General features: G+C 37.7%; 1 protein-coding gene across 2 annotated transcripts in view; it reads left to right on the top strand.

The window, feature by feature from the left end:
• The first annotated feature begins 285 nt into the window (after window positions 1-285).
• gps1 (G protein pathway suppressor 1) overlaps window positions 286-21943 on the top strand; it is a 35336-nt gene continuing 13678 nt past the window's right edge. Inside the window, exons 1-9 of one of the 2 annotated variants that reach the window (XM_051936505.1) lie at window positions 322-419; window positions 4586-4729; window positions 7789-7881; window positions 17892-18073; window positions 18385-18549; window positions 20637-20772; window positions 21146-21223; window positions 21333-21393; window positions 21638-21723. In XM_051936505.1, coding sequence (XP_051792465.1) covers window positions 387-419; window positions 4586-4729; window positions 7789-7881; window positions 17892-18073; window positions 18385-18549; window positions 20637-20772; window positions 21146-21223; window positions 21333-21393; window positions 21638-21723 — 978 coding nt within the window. In that variant the 5' untranslated portion in view covers window positions 322-386. Of the gene's footprint in view, window positions 420-4585; window positions 4730-7788; window positions 7882-17891; window positions 18074-18384; window positions 18550-20636; window positions 20773-21145; window positions 21224-21332; window positions 21394-21637; window positions 21724-21943 lie in introns of both variants that reach the window. The other variant, XM_028818785.2, reaches the window with a different exon arrangement.

Genomic DNA, 21943 nt, shown 5'->3' with positions numbered 1-21943 from the left:
TTCATCCATTTCCTGACCGCATTTTGACATAGGACGAACGAGTCAACTTCACATGGTAAACTATGAAGGACAACGTTAAGCACTGCGCCTCTGTGCTGCTTTGGAGAAAAAAAACAGCTATTCATCTGCTCACCACCTATGCAGTCAGGTGCCGCCAGGGTGCAGAAAATAAAGCAGTTAAAGAGAAATGAAGATTCCATACTCGCTACTGTATCTAATGTTAAGTGGCCGACACGGTGACGTCACGGAAGGCGCGTCCCTGTGCTCGCACTGTGACCCGTGGTGACGTAGCCCTGCGTGCGCGTGCCTGTGCTGCTTCCTCGCTGTTGTGTGCTCCGGATGTGTTTTCGAGTGCTGGGTTACGGCCGTGAGAGGAGGAGGAGGAGATGCCTCTGCCCGTACAAGTCTTTAACTTTCAGGTAAACTATGATTTCCTTTCACGATATTTATTTGCAATGAACCTTCTATATCGGGCGGGTCAGTGACTGGCGGGAAGTGGGCCGAGGGCGGGCAGCTTCTTGTCTTTGGAGTTGACAGGCGTGATGAGCCCGCTTCTATCCTAAGGGCCTCGGACGCCAGGTAAAAAGCTTTCCTTAACTTTGCGTTCAGATGAAGTGTTTACAGTGTGGTGACATTGTGAGCCAGCATAACTTGGGCTTTTTTGACTGGTTCAGACACACCCCTTGGAAGGCGCTGGGCAGGCTCCGTGCAGTTCATTGCGGTGAAGTAGCCGCCGGTTATTGCAGCTTCACACTTTCCATCTATAGATCGCCTGGCGACTACACAAACTTCTCGCTCCTTGTGTTTCACTATGAAACCCATAGGACGTACAAGGTAAATGCAAGCAAATAAAAGGAACGTACCGTTTTCATATGATTTTATCTCTAGTCATGCGCTTCATATGATCTAGTCATGTATTCTGCACCCGTGTACATACAGAATAAACAGTCCGTCCTTCATCCTTCTGAGTGACTTAAAAGTAAAGCTTTAAAGATCGAACCCCAGCATATTGCCAGTATTATTACATGCGAATTTATACTAAAATGAATGATGCGCAAACAGTCAAAAAATTACTTTAGCTTTTTTTGAAACTGGTGGATTCTGTTTGTACTGTTAATATTTTGGAGGAAGTTAGAAACAAAATGAATAAATAAGAATTTAAGTGATTTGCAGTCACTGTATGTGGTTAAGTGTACTTCTTGCATGCAAGATTCCGCCCTTTGGAAATGTTACACCGTGGGGAGCAGAAGCTTGTTAGGTTACTCTGGATGCCCCCAGAGGACAGCAACCCAATGTACAGTGCCTTGAAAAAGCATTTGTCCTTTTCTCAATTTCCTCTATTGTTGTATGTTCGTAACACTTAATTCTGATATCCAAACTAATTTAATGTAGTACAAAAGACAACCTGAATAAACACAATACGCAGTTTTAAAATGAGCATTTGATTTAATGAAAGACAAAAAGTTCACCAACATCTACAATACCCATGTGACAATGTAATTGCTCCCTTATTGATTTTAACCATCACTTCAGTGGAACCTTTCCAGCAATGTGAATTTGGCAACAGCGCACCCTGTTTTGATCAAAAGAAATTCCAGAAGACCTGAGAAAGACAGTCACTGAAATATATCATTTGGGACAGGGTTACAAAGCAACCTCCGAAACCCTGAGATACAGCAATCCACTGTGAAAGCCGCTATCTCGAAAAGGAGAAATCTTGGTAACAGTGGTAAATCTGCCGAGGAAAATTACTTTAAGAAGCACACAGAGAGCTAATTCTGGAAGTCTTGGAACAACCCAGACAAACATCTAAGGATGTGCTTACCTCTCTCAGTTTAGTGCTAATGATTCCACCTTTAGGAAGGCTTTGGGCAATAATGGTATCCATAAGCTGCATGCCAAACAAGGGGAACATAAAGTCTTGTCTAACACTTGCCTGAAAACATCTTGATTATCCTCAAAACTTTTGGGATAATATTCTGTAGACCAATAAGTCAAAAGTGGATTATTTTTGGAAGACATGGGTCACATTACGTCTGGCATAAAGCTAACACAGCTTTCCACAATAAGAACAGCATTCCCACCGTCAAAACAAGTGGTAGAAGTATGATGGCTTTGGGATGCTTTTCTGCTTCAGGGCTTGGTCAGCTTGTCATAAGACCATGAATTCAGCTCAATACCAGAAAGTACTGAAGGAGAGTTTCTGGTTCTCAATCCGTGATCTGAACCTCAAGTGCAGTTGGGCTATGCAGCAGAACAAGGACTTGAAGCACAAGTGCAAGTCCAAAATATATCTATTTTTTCCTTTAGTAAATCAAATGGCTATTTAAAAACTGCATATTGTGTTTATTCAGGTTGCATTTTTTATTATACTAAATTTGTTTGGAGATAAGAAACGAGTGTTATGAATAAGCAAACACAGGAAATCATGAAGGGGTATTTACTTTTTCACAACACTGGGAGTGATTGGAACAGATACATAATAAATATGAGATGCTGTCATATTTGAAGGTTTGGAACAGAGTATGTCTAGAAAGATTGAATAGTTTGCAGTTTTAAACTTAACAAATGTATATCTATGGCCTTTTGAGGAGGCTCAACAAATGGAGACCCTTACTGAGTGTTTTAATGAGATCAAAGCCTGGAGGGCAGAGAGGTTTCTTCGGCTTAATGAAATCAAAAACGAGCCGATTGTTTTTGGCAGTATTGATAAAATCAGGAATTTGAATGTAGTCTTTGGAAGTAGTATGCCCAACTTGACTGGTAAGAGTTCTGACTTTTATTCTTGATTAGCTCAAGTCTTTGCAGGACTTTTAGTCATGCATGCCTGTATTACCTCCCAATTGGATTATTGCAATGCACTTTACTGGGGTGCTAATCAGTTTTGTGTGACCTCAGTTACAAATAGTTTAGAATGCACCTGCCAGGATGCTCACTGGTACTAAGAAGTCGTATTGAATTTTGCTAATTTTTGCCACACTCCATTGGTTTCCTGTGAGGTACAGAATTCAGTTTATACTTTAATTTGTGGTTTAGAAGGCTTGGTATGGTCTGGCTCCGCATTATCTCACAGAACTTACTTTATCTAGCCTCAACCTCAAGGTGTTTGAGGTCTTCAGGTCAATCACTTCTGAATGTTCCCTATCCTTGTTGTAAATTAAAGGGAGACCATGCTTTTTAGCTGCTACCCCAGTTTATCAGGACTGCGTCTTCTATTAGGGCCTTTATGGCCCAGCTCAAGGCCTGTTTGTTTTCAAGGCATTTCTGTGTTCTTGAGTCCTTCCTTTTTATTGATTAACATGTTTCATTGGCAAGCATTTTGATTAAATATCTTGTGTTTACTTTTAATTGTATTTTTAGATTGCTATATTTTATTATGCCATACAGCACTTTGGTTTTTAAAGGTGTTATTAAAAATACATTGTCACTAAACTTAAGTGTAATGAAGACATCTTATTAGGGAGATGTTTGATGGAAAATGGACATTTTTAGTGCCCTTCTTATTAAATATTTTTATCTCGGACAACAACAACATTTATTTATATAGCACATTTTCATACAAAAAGTAGCTCAAAGTGCTTTACATAATGAAGAAAAGAAAAATAAAAGACAAAATAAGAAATTAAAATAAGGCAACATTAGTTTATAAAGGTTGTCATTTCAGTCCACAACATAAACCAACTGCTGTGACCCTGAGTAAGTCACTTAAGCTTCCCGTGCTCCAATTGTGAACTAGGTTGCCAGCAGTTTTAATGAATAATGATTTTGTAAGTCATGCTGGTTAAAGGCAATCAAACGTGCTGTAATAGTGCCATGGTATGGATATGAATTCAAAGCTAAGGTAGAGTAGTAAAGTTGTAACAATTCCCTGAACCTTCCGACTAGGGATGCTACACACTCTGTTGAATCTAAACTGACATAATTGTTAGAACTGGGACAGTAGTGATTTTGAGTAATGTGGAAACAGGACAAAAAGGAAGACAGTTACATCACAGTTATAAAAGGGCAAAAATGTATTAATGAATTGTATTCATCAACAGCAGCACCTTCCCAAATTGCATTTAAAAAATCATTCACATATACAGTACATACATATTTGATTAGAGAAAATGCTCCTTCAGCACACCATGTCCTGGAATGAAGAAAACTACAACACATTAAATGTATGGCAGCCCAGGCAGTGACAAATGACACGCATAAAAGACGGGTGTTTGTACAGCACGCTTATGTGGCAGTGCTACAAAGCCACTAATGATACAAATTAAATAAGAAGAGCTTTTAAAAGCAGTAGCCAAAAAATAGGTGTGACTGGAAACCGAGCATCTCAGACAAATTTGAAAATACAAGCTTGCATATGTATCCTTTGTAGCATATACTTTATGGGTTCCCTAACTGAATTTATTTTAACACGGGGCTTCATTTTGCAGATGCTTCAGTTTCTTTAGCGTAGTAAAAAAAAAAAGATGTCCCCTTTTACTGGTTTAGTTTTGTTTTCTGTTTCTTGCAATATGTTGTTAATGTTTCAGAGCTTTTTTTTTTCCTTTTAAAATATGTCTTGCGCTTACATTGATTTTTCATTTTGCAGGCAATCTCTGAGTCAGGGCAGGGGTATGCAGATCAGGAAAAGTGTCAGGAAAGAGTAAGAGATATAAGAGATAGCTCTTCTGCAAGTTCTGCATCTTCATCACAGACAGATCTTTCTTCTACTCCACAAAGCTGTTTTTCCGAGGTCTGTCTTCCTAGCCAAACCTTATTATTTTGCCAGTCCCCTTGTCTTCCAGGTGCACAGTTAGGTAGAAGTGTAGCACCCAAAGCTTTAATTAGTGTATACATCAATGTAGAAAAATACTGTACTTGCTCGCCTAGTAGAGGCATTTTTGTGGAGATACAGCGGGGAAAGTAAGTATTGAACACATCAACGTTTTTCTCAGTAAATATATTTCTAATGGGGCTATTGACGTGAAATTTTCACCAGATGTCTGCAACAACCCAAGTAATCCACACATACAAAGAAATCAAAACAAATAAGTCCATAAATTAAATTATGTGTAATAAAGTGGAGTGACTCAGGGAATAAGTATTGAACACGCTGACTGAAATTTATTTAATACTTGGTAGAAAAGCCTTTGTTGGTAATGACAGCTTCAAGACGCCTCCTGTATGGAGAAACAAGTCACATCCATTGCTCAGGTGCGATTTTGGCCCAGTTCTTCCACACAAACTGTCTTCAAATCTTGAAGGTTACGGGGGCCTCTTCTGTGAACTCTGATCTTCATGTCTTTTCATGGATTTTCAATTGGATTCAAGTCGTGTGATTGACTGGGCCATTCTAGCAGCTCGATTTCCTTTTTTGTGACACCAGTTGAGAGTTTCCTTGGTTGTGTGTTTGGGCTCCTTTTCTTGCTGAATTGTCCCCCCTCGTTTCATCTTCAGCATATTGGTAGATGGCAGCAGATTGTTATCAAGAATGTCCCGGAACTTTTCTCCATTCATCTTTCCTTCAATTATATGAAGTCTGCCAGTATTTCGGGGTGTTTTTGGGGTGATGTGCAGTGGCATTTCTCCTCCAAACATGGTGTGTGCTATGACATCCAAAGAGTTTAATTGTGGTCTCGTCTGACCAGACTCTATTCTCCCAGTATTTACAAGCTTCAACATGCTTTTTCCTCAGCAGTGATGTCTTGCGCAATGAGCCTTGGCGGCTGAGTTCATTACTTCTTGTTTTCTTTGAAACAACTGGACCTGCTAATGCCAGGTCTATCTGAAGCTCTCTGCCAGTGGTCCTTGGCTCTTGGGCAGCTCTTCTGCTCTGTCAGAAATCTTGTGAGTAGCACCTGGTCGTGGCTGGTTTATGGTGAAATAATGTTCTTTCCACTTCGGGATTAACGGTGCTCACTGGAACATTCAGACATTTAGAAATATGTCTGTCACCAATGCCATTAGTATGTAAGGTTGCGAAAGTCTTGAGAGAGCTGTTTGCTTTTACCCATCATAAGATGCTTCTTGGTGAACACCTTGGTAATGAGATGTACACTGGCAATCGGAAGGTTGCCGGTTCGAATCCCGTAAATGCCAAAAGGGACTCTGCTTTGTTGGGCCCTTCAGCAAGGCCCTTAACCTGCAATTGCTGAGCGCTTTGAGTAGTGAGAAAAGCGCTATATAAATGCAAAGAATTATTATTATTATTAAACCTTTTTATAGGCCATCAATTAGGACTAAACCAGCTGATATTCATTTGCACTGATAAGGGGTCAGGACTGTCTTCTAAATTCTGACAGATGGCAGCCGGTTTCTTGGCCTTCCATTCCTTTTTGCACCTCCCTCTGTTCATGTGTTCCATACTTATTCCCTGTGTCATTCCACTTTATTACACAACTTAATTTATGGACTTATTTGTTTTGATTTCTTTGTATGTGTGGATTTCTTGGGTTGTTACCGACATCTGGTGTAAATGTGATGTCAATAGCACCAATAGAAATTATATTTACTGAGAAAAACGTTGACGTGTTCAATATTTATTTTCCCTGCTGTGTATGATATGAGTCTTGTAGAGTTGTTTATGAGTATTTTTCTAAATGGTTGCAGAAATAAAATTTTTGACGTGTTCTAGCAAATGATGTAAACAAAGTCATCTCAATTTGTTTACGTTCAAGCTCCTTTAATCAAAGAGCTTTATATTTGCATAGACATTGTGAATAAAGCATTGATTTTTTTATCCTTGAGCCTGTTTATACAAATTGTTGTCATTCTACTACTTTTATGTCCTGTATGATCTACATTTGAAATATATGTGAGTATGTGTTAAGAAACACTCTGGTGTTAAATGAGAAATGTTTTATTTTATTAGTTCAATTGATGTTTGTAGTATTAGTTAATCAGTTGTTCTTCTTCCAGTACTTAGTAAGAATATTAGTGTGTTTTTCTGCATGAATGTTAGTTTTCAGTCTGTGCCATTTGACTTAAGATCTTTGGATCACATTTTGTAAATTCTGTCAAAAATGCTTATTGTTGAATAACGTGGTTAGAACGTGAGGTGTTGAGGAGGAGAGAGTTTAGAAGATTTATGTGTTTTAATGAGTTCATGTATTGCTTGTGCTTGGGGAAAATGCAGTTTATTTGATTATGATACGTTACTGTATTATAAAATTATTGCTGATGGTGGAGTCAAATCAATTGATGGTTGTGCCAGCACAGGGCATTCATCTTTCCAAAAAAGTCAACCTTGCTAAAGATAATGTGCATTTGAAATAAAACCATGTGTTTGTATGTAAAATATATAATCTTGATTATTGTATGGTAAAGTTTTAGTTGCGAAATAGCATTTTGTTGAGAAGTTATTTGGATATAACCAAGTATATTTTTGGTAAATGCAATTTTATAGTTTTAGAGACAGGGACTGATTTCCTAGAGTTTGAAAATTGTGTCTGTTATCTTATGGGTCTTCTCCCACATTCCAAAGACTTGATAGGTCAATTAGTAACACTAACGTGACCTGTTATATACAGTATGAGTAAGTGCGTATGTCAGCATGCCCTGTGATGGACTAACTCACAGTAGATGTTTTTCCATTCTGGCTGTATTTTTTATGCTATTGAGTTTGATTCCGCCAATGGCTTAATTTATCCCTGAAGTAATAATAATAATAAGATGCATTTATAGAGCGCCTTTCACAAACCCAACGCTTTACATACAGAGTAAAAAAAAAAAAATGGACATAATTTTAGGAAAATAGTGAATGAATGGGCACTACATTATGTTTGTGTAGTAATTCTATACATTTATCTGTAGGGGGCGGTGGAGCCCATGCAAATAGATGCTGACCCCCAAGAAGACCAGCAGAATGCTCCAGATACCAATTATGTAGTGGAAAATCCAACACTGGTAAGTTTATTCCACATCTATTGCAGTTTTGCTTGTTTAGCATTTTAATCCAAATGCAAATTCTTTATCTATTAGAAAATTAAGTAGTATTAACAGAAGCATAATGCTTTTGTTTCCAACTGCTAAAATCTTCTGTTTTTTTTTTTAATTTTTTGAAGCATAAGCTGTTAACAAAAGATTTGTATTTATATGTATGTGTGTGTGTATATGATTTTGGTTATTTAACTTGTTATGGTTAATTAGTGTAATATTTAAAACTGCGTTAATTGTCACTTCATTGCACTGTTTAACACTGTTGCCTCATAATGTGTGATTTCAAAGTTACAGGCAGGCAATTCCTTGTTTTGTTGTGTTTTTTAATAGTCACATATAACTTATATGAGCTTTTTGTTTCACCATCCACAGTGTTGATATTATACCAGAGGTCTGTAGGGTTCTGCGTTGTCAGTAAGGTAGCACTTCAGCACACACAGGTCGGTGGGGATTTGGAACAAAGCTATGTAGTTGAAGCAGAGACACTTAACAGCTTTTTGAAAAGCACCTGGATGTGGTACTGGGACTTCTACAATAACACTTTTAGCTTGGGGATGTAGTGGAGAATGTAGACTTTATAGTTCCTTTTTTTTTTTGTTAACCATTTTGTTTATAATTGTTTTTTGTGAAGATAGAATAGCCAATTGCTTTTCTGATGTAATGAATCAATAAGTGTTATTTGCAAATTTTTGGATAATGTACCATGTTAGTAATTACACTAAATGGTTGTAGATACACTGCAGTCAGTCAGTGGTATACAAGTCAATAAATAAATTGCCGTAATATTAAGACATTTGTTTGATTCCCCATATAAAGCTGTGGTCAGGTCTGGAGCATCTTAAGCTGTGATCAGACCTGAACTTTTAAACCCAGCCCAGCCTCTTTAAATTATTACACAGCTTGACCAGATGCTGATGTGAGATCTTATTGCTAAAGGCCATCCAGCCCACATCTGATGAGTTAAGATTTCTTGGAGTCAGTCACTGATGACCTAAAGTTGGCAAAACTCATCTTGGCTGCTGTGAAGAAAGCTTGCCAGTACCTTTACTTCCCAAGACTTCTGAGGAAAACATTAACATTTTCCTCAACATCTATAGATGCACAGTGGAGAACATCCCTGCTGGCTCCATAATATGTTGGTATGTCAGCTCAGAATATTTCTAGTATACAGATCTTTTTTTGTTGGGGTCTCATATACTGTTTATCGTATGATAATTATTATAGACCTCGACAAGCTTTCCCAATCACTGTTCATCTTGTCTGTAGAGGTTCATTTACACTTGCTTCACTAGATTTAGGGACAGTTTTATCCACAGGTCATAAAGCTTCACAACAATCGTTATTCCTGCTGACACGTGCTTTAGTGTACATATTGTGTTCATAATCTGTGTTATATATTAATTGCCTGTTTGTAGCAAATACTGTCACTATGTTTGACTTACTGATCGCAGTCACTAATCTTGTCACTGCACCATGTCAAATTACACAACTGAAAATTGCAGCCCAGGTCAGATTAACTGACTGAGCCCCAGTATTCCAGGGCAGTCATGATCAACCATCTCTCTGACAGCCAATAGCGTGCTGCCTGATGGAGCTGATGCTGTACAAAAGGTTAACAGTTGCAGAGTTCAGCAGCAATTTCTCCCTTTATTTCTTTTTTCAATTCTGTTATGGCATGTAAAATATCAGATAGGTGAGTTTCTATTCTGTTTGTGAGGTTCACAGCTCCCGTGCTGTTTGACTGAGCCAGCACTATGTTTTAGAGGCATCAGATAGACAAGCTTCTCTTCTATTTGTGAGGTTCAAAGGCCACATGTCCCATATTCCTCATTGATACATTTCATATATTATACTTCTGGATGAGTATTCTTTGGTTGTCAGCTCTCCTACATACAACCCGCCATCCTGACTAATGAGAACATCAAATAGGTTTGATTTTATTGTAGCTAGAGAATAGCTGGTTTCAGTTATTAGGCATGTCACATTAGACTATCATCTTCACGTGAGTGTGCTACCAACTGCCTCTGACTGGCTAAGATTATGTAAAAGAAGGCTTTGAATGAAAGTCGCTGGAAAAGTCATGTAATGTGACATAGGCTTAAGAATTTTATTGTATCTGGTTGGTGCTGTGTCCAGATTGGTGCTTCTGTATATGTATATATGTTTGTGTGTGTGTATAGAAAGTTTTAGGGCAGCCACCCGTGTAATTGGTATCCAAAAATGTATATAGCACTGATGTGCACAAAACCAAGTCCAAAACAGAACTGAGGGAATAGGGAAAAGGTGGAGGCTTTTAAAGGGGAAGACAGGAAGTGAGCTCAAAGGGGTCGGGCTCATGAAGGTCTTCAGCCATAGGTTCGAGCCTGGACGTGACATCACAGGGGCCGGAGCCGGCAAGGTCTCCTTCCATAGGCTCGGTCCCGGAAGTGACGTCAAGAGGGCCAGGTGGGATCTCCCGTGAATGGTCTGCAGGAAAGGGAGAAAAAGAGTCGGTGCACTCTGTCACATCCCGGTATGACTCGGAACTGCCCTTACTCAAGCCCTTTAGCTGCCTCCCATGCGCACATGTGTGACAATATAATATATATATATATATATATATATATATATATATATATATATAATCCTAAGCCTAAAAGTGCAACGATTTTGTGCCACGTTTTTTTGTCACAGTTTAAATCGGGCTTATTTTAAAACCTACATATATATGTTTGGTATCATTCTTTACAGATTTTATCGAACTTTAATGTGATGTTGTTAGATTTTCAGATTCTTTTTCTGTTTTTAAATTATAAACTAAATTTTCAAGAAAGTCATGGTTTTTAATATCAAGAAAGTCGTGGTTTTTATTTTTGATCGAGTAAACTTTCTTTCACAGGAACAAACTATTTAAAAATAAATTATCTATTCATAACACCAATGTTTGTATTTAGGTGATTTAGTTAGCTGAAGGTCGAGTTACAATGACCCATTGCTACCACTTTAGTTATCACGTGATTTTTCCTGTTACTTAAATGAGTCTTTTTAAAAAAAAAAAAAAAAAATTTTATCTATAAGAATGTCAGTTAAAACTAACGGATCGTTTATTTAGTCTCTTATAAATAATACTCATTGAGCATAGTGGACCTCAGTTTAACGGGAATACTCCAATTGGTAACAGAGTAAATATTTTATTCTCATTTCATGATTTTTACTCCGTTAAATAATCATTTTTCTTTTACATATTTATAGAATTTTGTGATTTTTGACTCCAATAAATAATAATTTTTCATTTGTACATTTACAGATATATATATATATCTTTGTAGCTGGAGATCCACAAAGGGAGAAAAATGAATCACGTATCATAAAATAGTTTTATTCCTGAGCTTTCAACCCCTACCAGGGGTCTTCATCAGAGGATAATGCTTAGACTTACAAGAATCAAAGGCAATATATAACAAAAAATTACATGGGAGGGGGGGTATTGGGTGTAAAGTCTTGTTTATTATGAATATGTTCTTTTGCTATATATTGTCTTTGATTCTTGTAAGTCTAAGCATTATCCTCTAATGAAGACCCCTGGCAGGGGTTGAAAGCTCAGGAATAAAAACTACTTTATGATACGTGATTCATTTTTCTCCCTTTGTGGATCTCCAGCTACAAATATGCAAATCGTATCACAGACCTTCTCTTCCATATGTGTGTTTATATACTTAATGTACATTTTCTTTTGTGGCTCAGGATGACAAAGTAATGTAAAATACTACTGTAAATTCTGTATGGTATTTCTATGTAGTCAGTCATCAAAATACTTGATTTGATACATAAACACGTAGTACATTTTGCTTCATCAACTGTTGTAAGATATAGTTAGCATCTATTTCAGCTTGTTTAGTCTTTATGTAAGAAAAGAATTGAATCCACATTCGTTGACTTTGCTCCATTCCTTCTCACTTTGACGTGGTAAAATCATTTACTCCTGCAGCTGTTGCTTAGCAAAATGCAGAGAATATGGTAGACTAATTTTGCAAGCTTATTGTACAAGAGGCATGAAAAAAGAGACCACTTTGTGCCTGTTGCTTCCATAATAAACTGGTTCCTTATGACTCAATGCTAGGTTAAGCAGTTTAAAAAAAAAAAAAAAATGATTGGACATCCCAGTCAGGTGTCAACCAAAGCGTGATTGTTGCACACTAAACCCCTGTCTGAGGGGATCTGAACCACATATTTTATTTATGACCCCATCAGATTTGGTCAGTATTCAGAGCTCAAAATCCTTAATTTTATGACTTGTGTGATAATAGTTAGATTTCCCAGTATTACATGTTGGTAGTGGTAAAAAGAATTGTAACCTATACAACTGGTAGTTTTTTTTTTATTATTAAGAAATCTCTTTCCATTAAAGTGTTTATTTAAATAAACTGCTTTCATGATAAAGGATGCTGAATTAATATGACAGGAGTATGAATAATGCTCTATGTTAAATTGTACAACTCTTTAAGTATATGATTAGAATTTTCTGCAGAATCCACTGACTTATTGTAAACTTCTTGGCAATACGCACAATTTCAGCTTTTGCACCTATTAATAATGACAAAATTGAATATAGAAGGCTGTGAGTTGTAGATCCTTTTATGTAGACATTTAAGTTAATTTTAGAGATGAATACTTGTACATACATTAATGCATGATCTAAAATGCAATGTGAATAATGCATACCAAGAAGTAGTAAGCTAGCATGTAAAATGCATTTAGTACCTGATTGATACTGGGCAGACATATCAACCAGTAAAACTCTCGCGTATAGAAATAGATCGTTTTGTACTTGTTGTTGCCTCATAGGTAATATTTCTTTTTGGCTTAAGTGCACGCTCTGGAGATTATAGCTGATGTTTGTTGTGCCACACATACTTACTTACTTACCTACCCAGTAACATTGCTGCACAAAATAGTAGATGAAAGATAGAAATGTTTTTATGTTGATGAAGGTAATACATATCAGCATACAGTTTCAAAAATAACCTCTTATTTACATGCTGATGTACGGTTTATCTTGCAACATATTGTAGGTAATTTTGGTTAATTTAATTTTGCTGGCAACTTCATTCCTAGACATCCTGCACAGCCTAAGTCTGTTGTTCTATTGTGACTGTTACGCTTGCACTGATATGCCATCTAGTTAATGTTTGTTTATTTGGCGCTCCTTTATGACGCCCATTTGGTCTTAGATGGAGAAATCTAAATTTCTATTACACTAAGTCAGGTGTCCTCATTTTGTAGCAGCTTAAATATATTTAAAGAAATAGACTTTGCCTCCTTTGTTTCCTGTAGCTCTCAGGTAGTAAAATTAGGCTGTTAGTGACTCGACTGCTCAAACATATTGATATGATAAAAAGAACTAAGTTACTTTTCAGTATTCTATTTGTACTGTTTACGTACATTTTAGATGTAACACGGTGTGATTTTTATAGTCTTCATTTTGAATCACCAAGAGTTAATTCTGTGTTAAGTTAGATAGATACTTTATTAATCCCAAGGGGAAATTCACATACTCCAGCAGCAGCATACTGATACAAAAAACGATATTACATTAAAGATAAAAATGCAGGTAAAAACAGACAATAACTTTGTATATTGTTAACATTTACCCCCCCGGGTGGAATTGAAGAGTCGCATAGTGTGATGGAGGAACGATCTCCTCAGTCTGTTAGTGGAGCAGGACGGTGACAGCAGTCTGACGCTGAAGCTGCTCCTCTGTCTGGAGATGATCCTGTTCAGCGGATGCAGTGGATTCTCCATAATTGACAGGAGTCTGCTCAGCGCCCGTCGCTCTGCCACAGATGTTAAACTGTCCAGCTCCATGCCTACAATAGAGCTTAAACATATAAACAAATAAACTTGTTTATTTTCTTAAAAAAACTAGAATTTTTTTTTTTTAACAATAAGCATGTTTCTCAAGAATGCTTTAGACAATAATAAGCTTTTGTTTATTTATTTTTTAAACATGCCAAACTGTATTTGTTGATTTGAAATCCTCCCTTTTGTCTACTAAACTGATTTATTTTCAGAAGTCCTGTCTATATGATGATCCTTCTGTTCTTCTGCAGTAGTGGTGAGCATTAGGGATGGATATGAATTGTTCATGTTCAGCTTTGACTACTTAAATATTCTGTATCTCCAATAAAAAAATACTTGCACAGCATATTTTAAATGAAGACTTGTAGGTACACTAGCTTTGTTTTTGCTGGTAGGCTTGATGTATCATGCCCCTTTCTGGAGTAAATTATTGATGGAATCCCTTTTGATAGTCCATACAAATATTTTATAGGGACAATTCACTTTCTTTTTGGTTTGTTCACTGTAGGCAATACCAGAAGTATGTGAATGAATTACAGATTTGGACACCCCTAGCCAAACATATTTTGTTTACATTTGAAGTAAAAAATAGTACATATAATTTTGACAACAAACAAAGTAACAAAAGCATTTTTAGGAAAATGTTAATGTATAGTTATGATTAGTTGATGAACTAAAAAAAAGCATTAGATGTGACATTTGCAAAAGTTTTTATTATATGTTGAAAATTTTTGAGCAGTGTAGAGCCAATGACCAGGCTCATGATTTTGAAGCTTTAATTTATTCTGATTGTATAACAGAGCAGCAGATAGTGAGAAACTATTTCTGTATTTACTTAATATTGGAAGTGAGTTTCTAAGTAGGAAATTTCACATAAACTTCATTCCAGTGGTAACTCATAGTGGTATAGATTAGCTATGGCTTTTATATATAGACTAGGGGGGCAAGCCCCCCTGGCTCGTCCAGCGCCCAACCCCCAGTTGCAGCCAGTCTGCCGTTCGCGTTGTGAAGAGGGGGGCAGAAGCACCCCAAGGAGATGCGGTCGCTCCTTCGAAACCCCCTCTTAAACGGTGATACAATGGGAAACATATAGTTTTTTTTTTTTTCCTCCTCTTTGCTTGATCAACTGCTGGCTTGCTGCTGCTGCCATGCCACATGATCTGCATCTCGCACGGCGCTTCAAACATTTTAAAGCCTGTACAGCAGCTGCCCTACTCTTTATCTTTTATTTCCGGCCCCAGGTGTGGTTAAATCTTTTGGCACTCTTGGTTAAGTCTTGTTTCTTTCTTGAGTTCTTGAGATTTTTAAGTTTATAATTAAAAATCGAATAAAAATCTGAAAATCTAATAACATCACATTAAAGTCCGATAAATTCTGAAAAGAATGATACCAAACATATATATGTAGGTTTTAAAATAAGCCTGATTTAAAGTGTGACATAAAAATGTGACATAAAATTGTTGCACAAAATTGTTGCACTTTTAGGCTTAGGATTTTCTATATATATAGTGACAGATAGGGGGCGCTGTTGAACCCTCGGACAGTGCGTCAGACATCAGGTACAAGTCCAAATATTATTATGTATTAATACAAATAAGTGCACAAAGCACCCCCACTCCACAATATTCAATAATAAATCAATATTCCAATACATAATCACAATCCTCCACTCCCAGCAGCTCAGTCACCCTTCCTCCCAACTCGGCTCACTGCTGGGATCTCCCACAGTCCTTTTAAAGTCTTTAACCTGGAAGTGTTTCTGTCCCTCAGACCATGTGACTTTAAAACATTTCTGGGTCAGGTGAAAACTTCCCTTCTTCTTTTCTTCAGCCCGGAAGTACATCATTCTTGCTGTCCCCTCGCCTGGGAACTACTTCCGGGCTATAAGGAAAATATACGTCCCTGGGCCTCCCTGCAGTGTCTCCTGGCGGCCCCCACGTTATCCAACAGGGCTGTGACGAAAGACTCCCAAGTTCAATGATGCCCTGCTGGAATTCGGAGGCCCTCCATGTTGCAGGGATGGCTCCATCTGGCGTCTTGGGGGTGTTGGCCAGGATATACTGCATATATACATATATACATACACATACATACACAAGGGGTCTTCGGGTTACGGCACAGTTCCGTTCCTACAACAGTGATGTAACCCGAATTTTGGTGTAAGTCGAAACACACCCTAGCCTAAGTCACTTACCTATCCTAACACATTTGCAAAATCATAATCTAGAACATAAAAACACAACTAAGCCAAAGGTAAAGGACCTACATATACTGTACTGTACACTGCACTATAGTAACAGAAAAAATGACAAAAAAAGTAGTGTAAAAAAAAATTCCTTACCTTTTATTCCTTCTGATTTCATTACAATGTCTAATTTCACTTCCATCGTGATGGCTTTCCTCTTCTTCAAAGCACTACCATTTAAAGACTCTGACTTTCATTTAGGAGCCATAATAAGGGCCAAAAAGTCACCAAACAAAGCAACACAAACAGAACACTTGTGCTGCGCGCAACCAAACTAGTTCGCCAACTCCCTCACTCATACACCGCGTTACTGCGTATTCTTCCGCTGTGTGTAACCAAACTACTTCACCCACGTAGTCTGTAAGTACGACGCTAACGGCATAAGCCGAAACACTCACGTCTCAATTTTTTAAAGTTTTTATGGGAGTGAGTGTTGTAAACTCGAAACGTCCTATGTCGAGTCGTTTTAAACCGAGGACCCCCTGTGTGTATGTATGTATGTATGTGTATATATATATATATATATATACATACATACACACACACACTAGCCATGTGCGCCCAACTACGTTGCGCGTATTAAAGTTGTCTGTGAAGGGCTCCCTGTTTAAACGCGGCTGCCAGTCGTGAACTGGGCCCTTCGTCGCACAGCATTATGATTTTTTATAAGAGAAACAAAATTAGAAAACAAAACCCTTGGACATTGATTCGATAGGAACGGCCTACTCGGAATCACTGTCCGAATAGTAATTATGTGGTGGTGGAGGATCATTTCTGCCTCTCTCCGTTCACAGTCCGTCTCGTTTTCATGATGCTGTCGTTTCCTGTCACGATCTCTTCTCAACCTTTCTCCAGTCTCGCAGGTTGCTTTGTGGCAATCCAAAGAGTAAGGATGAACCAATGCTTCTTTCTTGAACTCCAAACGCCGACTGATGGAAAATCACAGAAGTGTGCCCAACTTATATACTCTGACTGCCGACTCCCAAGAAGTGGGTGAACATTCGATTTGGACGAAGTGCTGCCAACGACGGTCGATAGAAACACAAAAAACCACAGTCTCGACAACGAAGCAGGTGTCGACGCCAGATCTAAACACAGAGTGCTATCGACAGTGTTTGTAAACAAAAGTAACAACCAAGGTGTTGTGTATTCAGCTAGTACAAACAGCACGTAGTCTCCTTTAGTTCAATCCTCTTTAATCACCACACTCCAACCTCATCCAACGATCCTCCCCCTCACTTCCTCTCCTCCTCCATCACTACTGCCCTCTGCTGAACACAGCAGGAACACCACACAAGGCAGTGAATTCGCAGACAAACAAAGATCAAGATCCAAATGAAGATTATATATAAAGATATATATATTAGAGTAGATTTGTCAAGTTGCAACATAACACTGACCTCTCACCTCACTTCATTATATAAATGTTTCAAAATAATGGTACATCCAAGGAGAAATAATATTTGGATTTGAATGACCTTTTATATTCCTTAAAAATTTTGAACAATTTTAAGTGTTTTTGTACAGCTTTACCTGCACATCAGTAGTGGCTTCTTGTTTCTCCCCAAACTCTGACTGGAAATACAGATAAACAGAATGAAGTGAAGTGCTTTGTCATAAATGGTAACCTTGAAAATCTGTCAGTGTTATCCCGGGTTAGCTGATGCTCTTGTGAATGTGGTAGGATCATGGAGACATAATAATAAACACTTACGGTAAGCTGGGGATTTTATGTTAAATGTTTGTTTATATTCATTTTCTTACAGTGCACTGATCTTTTTCTTAATTGCTTAACTACTCTTGCTCCATGAACATTAGCAGTTGAGATTTCCTCTTTTGATTGTGGACTTCATTTTGTCTTGACTAAATGACTCATAATAAAATTATATTTTAGGATCTAGAACAATATGCATCTAGCTATAGTGGCTTAATGAGGATTGAAAGGCTACAATTCATTGCTGACCACTGTCCACAGCTGCGCATTGAAGCTCTTAAAATGGCACTTTCATTTGTCCAAAGAACTTTCAATGTTGACGTATATGAAGAAATCCATCGTAAGCTTACTGATGCCACCAGGTATGGTTGATTATTAAATTTTGACGCTATATTGCATAGAATCTTGAATGTATAGTGCTTTTGCTTTATATTGATCAGTGTATCCATCTTATAAGCATTGGTGTTTTCCCAGTGCTTTACCAGTTTTTATGCCATTTTGTTTTAAATAGACTTCATTTGACATTTTTGCAAAATGTCAGTATTACTTGTGTTATGAAATAATTTTTCCTTCCACTTTCCCTCTACAAAGTGATATCTCTTTAATGATCTTTATTTAAAAATCTGTGATTTTCTTGTGATAATTCAGCAACAAATTTGTGGTTGTATTGCAGAGAAATACAGGCGGTCCCAGATGCAGTCCCTGAAGGCGGAATTGAACCCCCCCCACTTGACACAGCCTGGGCAGAGTCCACACGAAAAAAAGCTTTGCTTAAACTCGAAAAACTGGACACTGATCTGAAGAACTACAAGGGAAACTCAATCAAAGAAAGCATTAGGTGATCAAGATTTCATACCTCTGTCTGGTTTAGCAGTAACCCCCATTATAGAGCATAAGAACTTTTATATGGAAACATAATTACAGATAAAAATGGTAAACTGGAAAAGAGTCCACTTTAGCAACATTGAGTCTTCTTTTTTTTCGGTTTCAAGAAATATTCACTGAGTAGTGAAAAAGAGTGATTGATTGGAATCATAAACACACTTTACTTGAAGAAGGGGTGCACACTTTCAGCACACCCTGATAGATGATGCTGAAGAGACTATAGTATGGGGTGTTGTGGGTGGAAAAATGGAACAAGAGCAGTTGTAGCCTGTCTTAATCACTGCTTCATTTCCTTGGATGACGCAACGTGCACAAAATGCTCTTTAACACTTAGAATACATTAATAGAAAATGTTTCTCCTACAGTGAAAAAGTGGCATAGGATGCTTAGAAGAAGATGCATCACACATAGAAAGATGCCTTTAAGCAATTTCCTGTAAATAAATCTAGCATAATTTCCTAGAAAAGACAGAGCCTTTAAGTTATGTCTGTTTCACTAAATAAATAGTGTTTCTGAATGTCGGGTAGCACTGTAATAGATAGATACTTTATTAATCCCCAAGGAGAAATTCACATACTCCAGCAGCAGCATACTGATAAAAACAATATTAATTAAAGAGTGATAAAAACACAGTGCAAGTTAAAAAGTGCAAGGTGGAGAGTGCGAGGCAGGAATAACAGACAATAACTTTGAATAATGTTAACGTTTACCCCCCCAGTGGAATTGAAGAGTCACATAGTGTGGTGGAGGAACGATCTCCTCAGTCTGTCAGTGGAGCAGGACGGTGACAGCAGTCTGTCGCTGAAGCTGCTCTTCTGTCTGGAGATGATCCTGTTTAGTGGATGCAGTGGATTCTCCATGATTGACAGGAGTCTGCTCAGCGCCCGTCGCTCTGCCACAGATGTCAAACTGTCCAGCTCCAGGCCTACAATAGAGCCTGCCTTCCTCACCAGTTTGTCCAGGCGTGAGGCGTCCTTCTTTATGCTGCCTCCCCAGCACACCACCGCGTAGAAGAGGGCGCTCGCCACAACCGTCCGATAGAACATCTGCAGCATCTTATTGCAGATGTTGAAGGACGCCAGCCTTCTAAAGGAAGTATAGTCGGCTCTGTCCTCTCTTGCACAGAGCATCAGTATTGGCAGTCCAGTCCAGTTTATCATCCAGCTACACTCCCAGGTATTTATACTTCTGTACCCTCTGTACACAGTCACATCTAATAATCACGGGGTCCATGAAGGGCCTAGGCCTCCTAAAATCCACCACCAGCTTCTTGGTTTTGCTGGTGTTCAGTTGTAGGTGGTTTGAGTCGCACCATTTAACAAAGTCCTTGATTAGGTTCCTGTACTCCTCCTCCTGCCCACTCCTGATGCAGCCCACGATAGTAGTGTCGTCAGCAAACTTTTGTACGTGGCAGGACTCCGAGTTGTATTGGAAGTCCAATGTATATAGGCTGAGCAGGACTGGAGAAAGTACAGTCCCATGATGCATTGATTAGTGCTATTGCTTCATGGATCCTACACCCTAGGTTTGAATCTTATGGCCAGCAGTTATCCATGTAAATTCTGCATTTTCTCCCAATGCACTTGTGGGATTTCCTTACAAAGGGTAACGTAACTGGACTGTGTGAGTGTGTTTGTGTGCAAGCAATGCATAGACTGGTGTCCTGTCAGCTTTAGGCTTTGCCCTCTTGCAACCCTGAATTGAATTTAGCAGGTTGGAAAATGTATCCCCCCCCCCCCCCCCCCCCCCCCCCCCACCCCATTATATAAGTTCTGTATTTTAGCAAAGACTTCCACATTGACCTTTACTTATCACTTTCCAAGAATATAATGCAGCAAACTATTATGAAACAGTAGATTGTATGTTTAAAATTGTATAGTGTTACTATAAAGGTATAACCGTGTTTATTTAATGCCAGCTTCAACCCAAGTTCATAAAATACATTGGTGAATACACCTGTTTGGGTAGACTGTAATGGTTAAGCTTTACTTTTCTATGTTGTATTAATATGTTTTGTTTATGCGGTTCAATGATTTCTAGGAGGGGTCATGATGACCTAGGAGATCACTACCTAGATTGCGGAGATCTCAGTAATGCACTGAAGTGTTATTCCCGTGCGCGAGACTACTGCACCAGCGCCAAACACGTCATCAATATGTGTCTTAATGTTATAAAGGTAACAGTAGCATGTCTGCTTTATGCGTACAATTAGTAAAATATTATTTAAAGTTGTTAAATAATGAATATTATGGCATGTGTATCGAAAAAAGGAAACTGTTCAGCTGTTGTAGCTCTTTGAATCTTAAATCTTTGAATTTTTCTTTATTTTCTATTCTTTACCATTTTTGTCAGTTTCACAAACTTTGATATTGTATTGAAAACGTTTAAGCTAGTTTATAGCTTAAGTTTCTAGTTTTGTCAGAATTCACCATATTATCGTTAAAATCTTAAATATGAATGTACTGGAACTTTTCAGAACTTCTGTTTTTTTTTTCTTTGTTGTATTTAAGAGGTAGCTAATGTTTTTTTTTTTATGTTTTTATTTTAAGGTTAGTGTTTATCTTCAGAATTGGTCTCATGTCCTTAGTTATGTTAGTAAAGCTGAGTCCACTCCAGAAATTGCAGAGGTGAGTCCCTTTTAAGTAGATTGTATTTTATATTTTTCTGAATTTTAATACACTTCTAAATTAACATTTTCCCGTGCTCAGTATTTACTACATGTATATTCATTTTCAGCAAAGAGGAGAAAAAGACAGTCAAAATCAAGCAGTCCTTACAAAACTAAAATGCGCTGCAGGTAATTATTACACTTTTGAGTTAATTTGTTTTCATATGAAAAATAATCTTTATTAATGTTTTTACTTACAGTATGTTGCTTCTCTATTAGATTTGATTAGATTAGCCGTTAGTTGTGTTCATTAGAATGATGTTGTAATTAATTATTTAGCTGCTGTTCAGTGTGTTAAATAATTTTAACAAAGCACACTAGAGACTGTGATGCGAACATTTTGCAATTGCTTTTTTTTTTTTTTTTTTTTTAGGTTTGGCAGAATTGGCCTCTCGAAAGTACAAACAGGCGGCTAAGTGCTTTCTGTTGGCTTCTTTTGACCACTGCGACTTTCCTGAGGTGAGACATTCCTACTTGACAGGCCACAATAGCAAGTAATTTGGGTATTCATAAATTCAAGCTTTCAGATCTCTGTAACTTTCTAAAGGAAAACAAGGATTCAGAAATGAATAGATGTATTTCTTCTTTCAATATATAATGCAGAATTATAAAAATATTTTAGTGAACTTCTCAGTAGAGCCAACTTAATGTGGGATTTTAGAATTCTGTAGGTGATATT

This window comes from Erpetoichthys calabaricus, chromosome 14 (assembly GCF_900747795.2).
Source record: "Erpetoichthys calabaricus chromosome 14, fErpCal1.3, whole genome shotgun sequence".
In the NCBI taxonomy this organism is placed as follows: Eukaryota; Metazoa; Chordata; class Cladistia; order Polypteriformes; family Polypteridae; genus Erpetoichthys; species Erpetoichthys calabaricus.
This window is presented reverse-complemented; position numbering and strand designations above follow the sequence as displayed.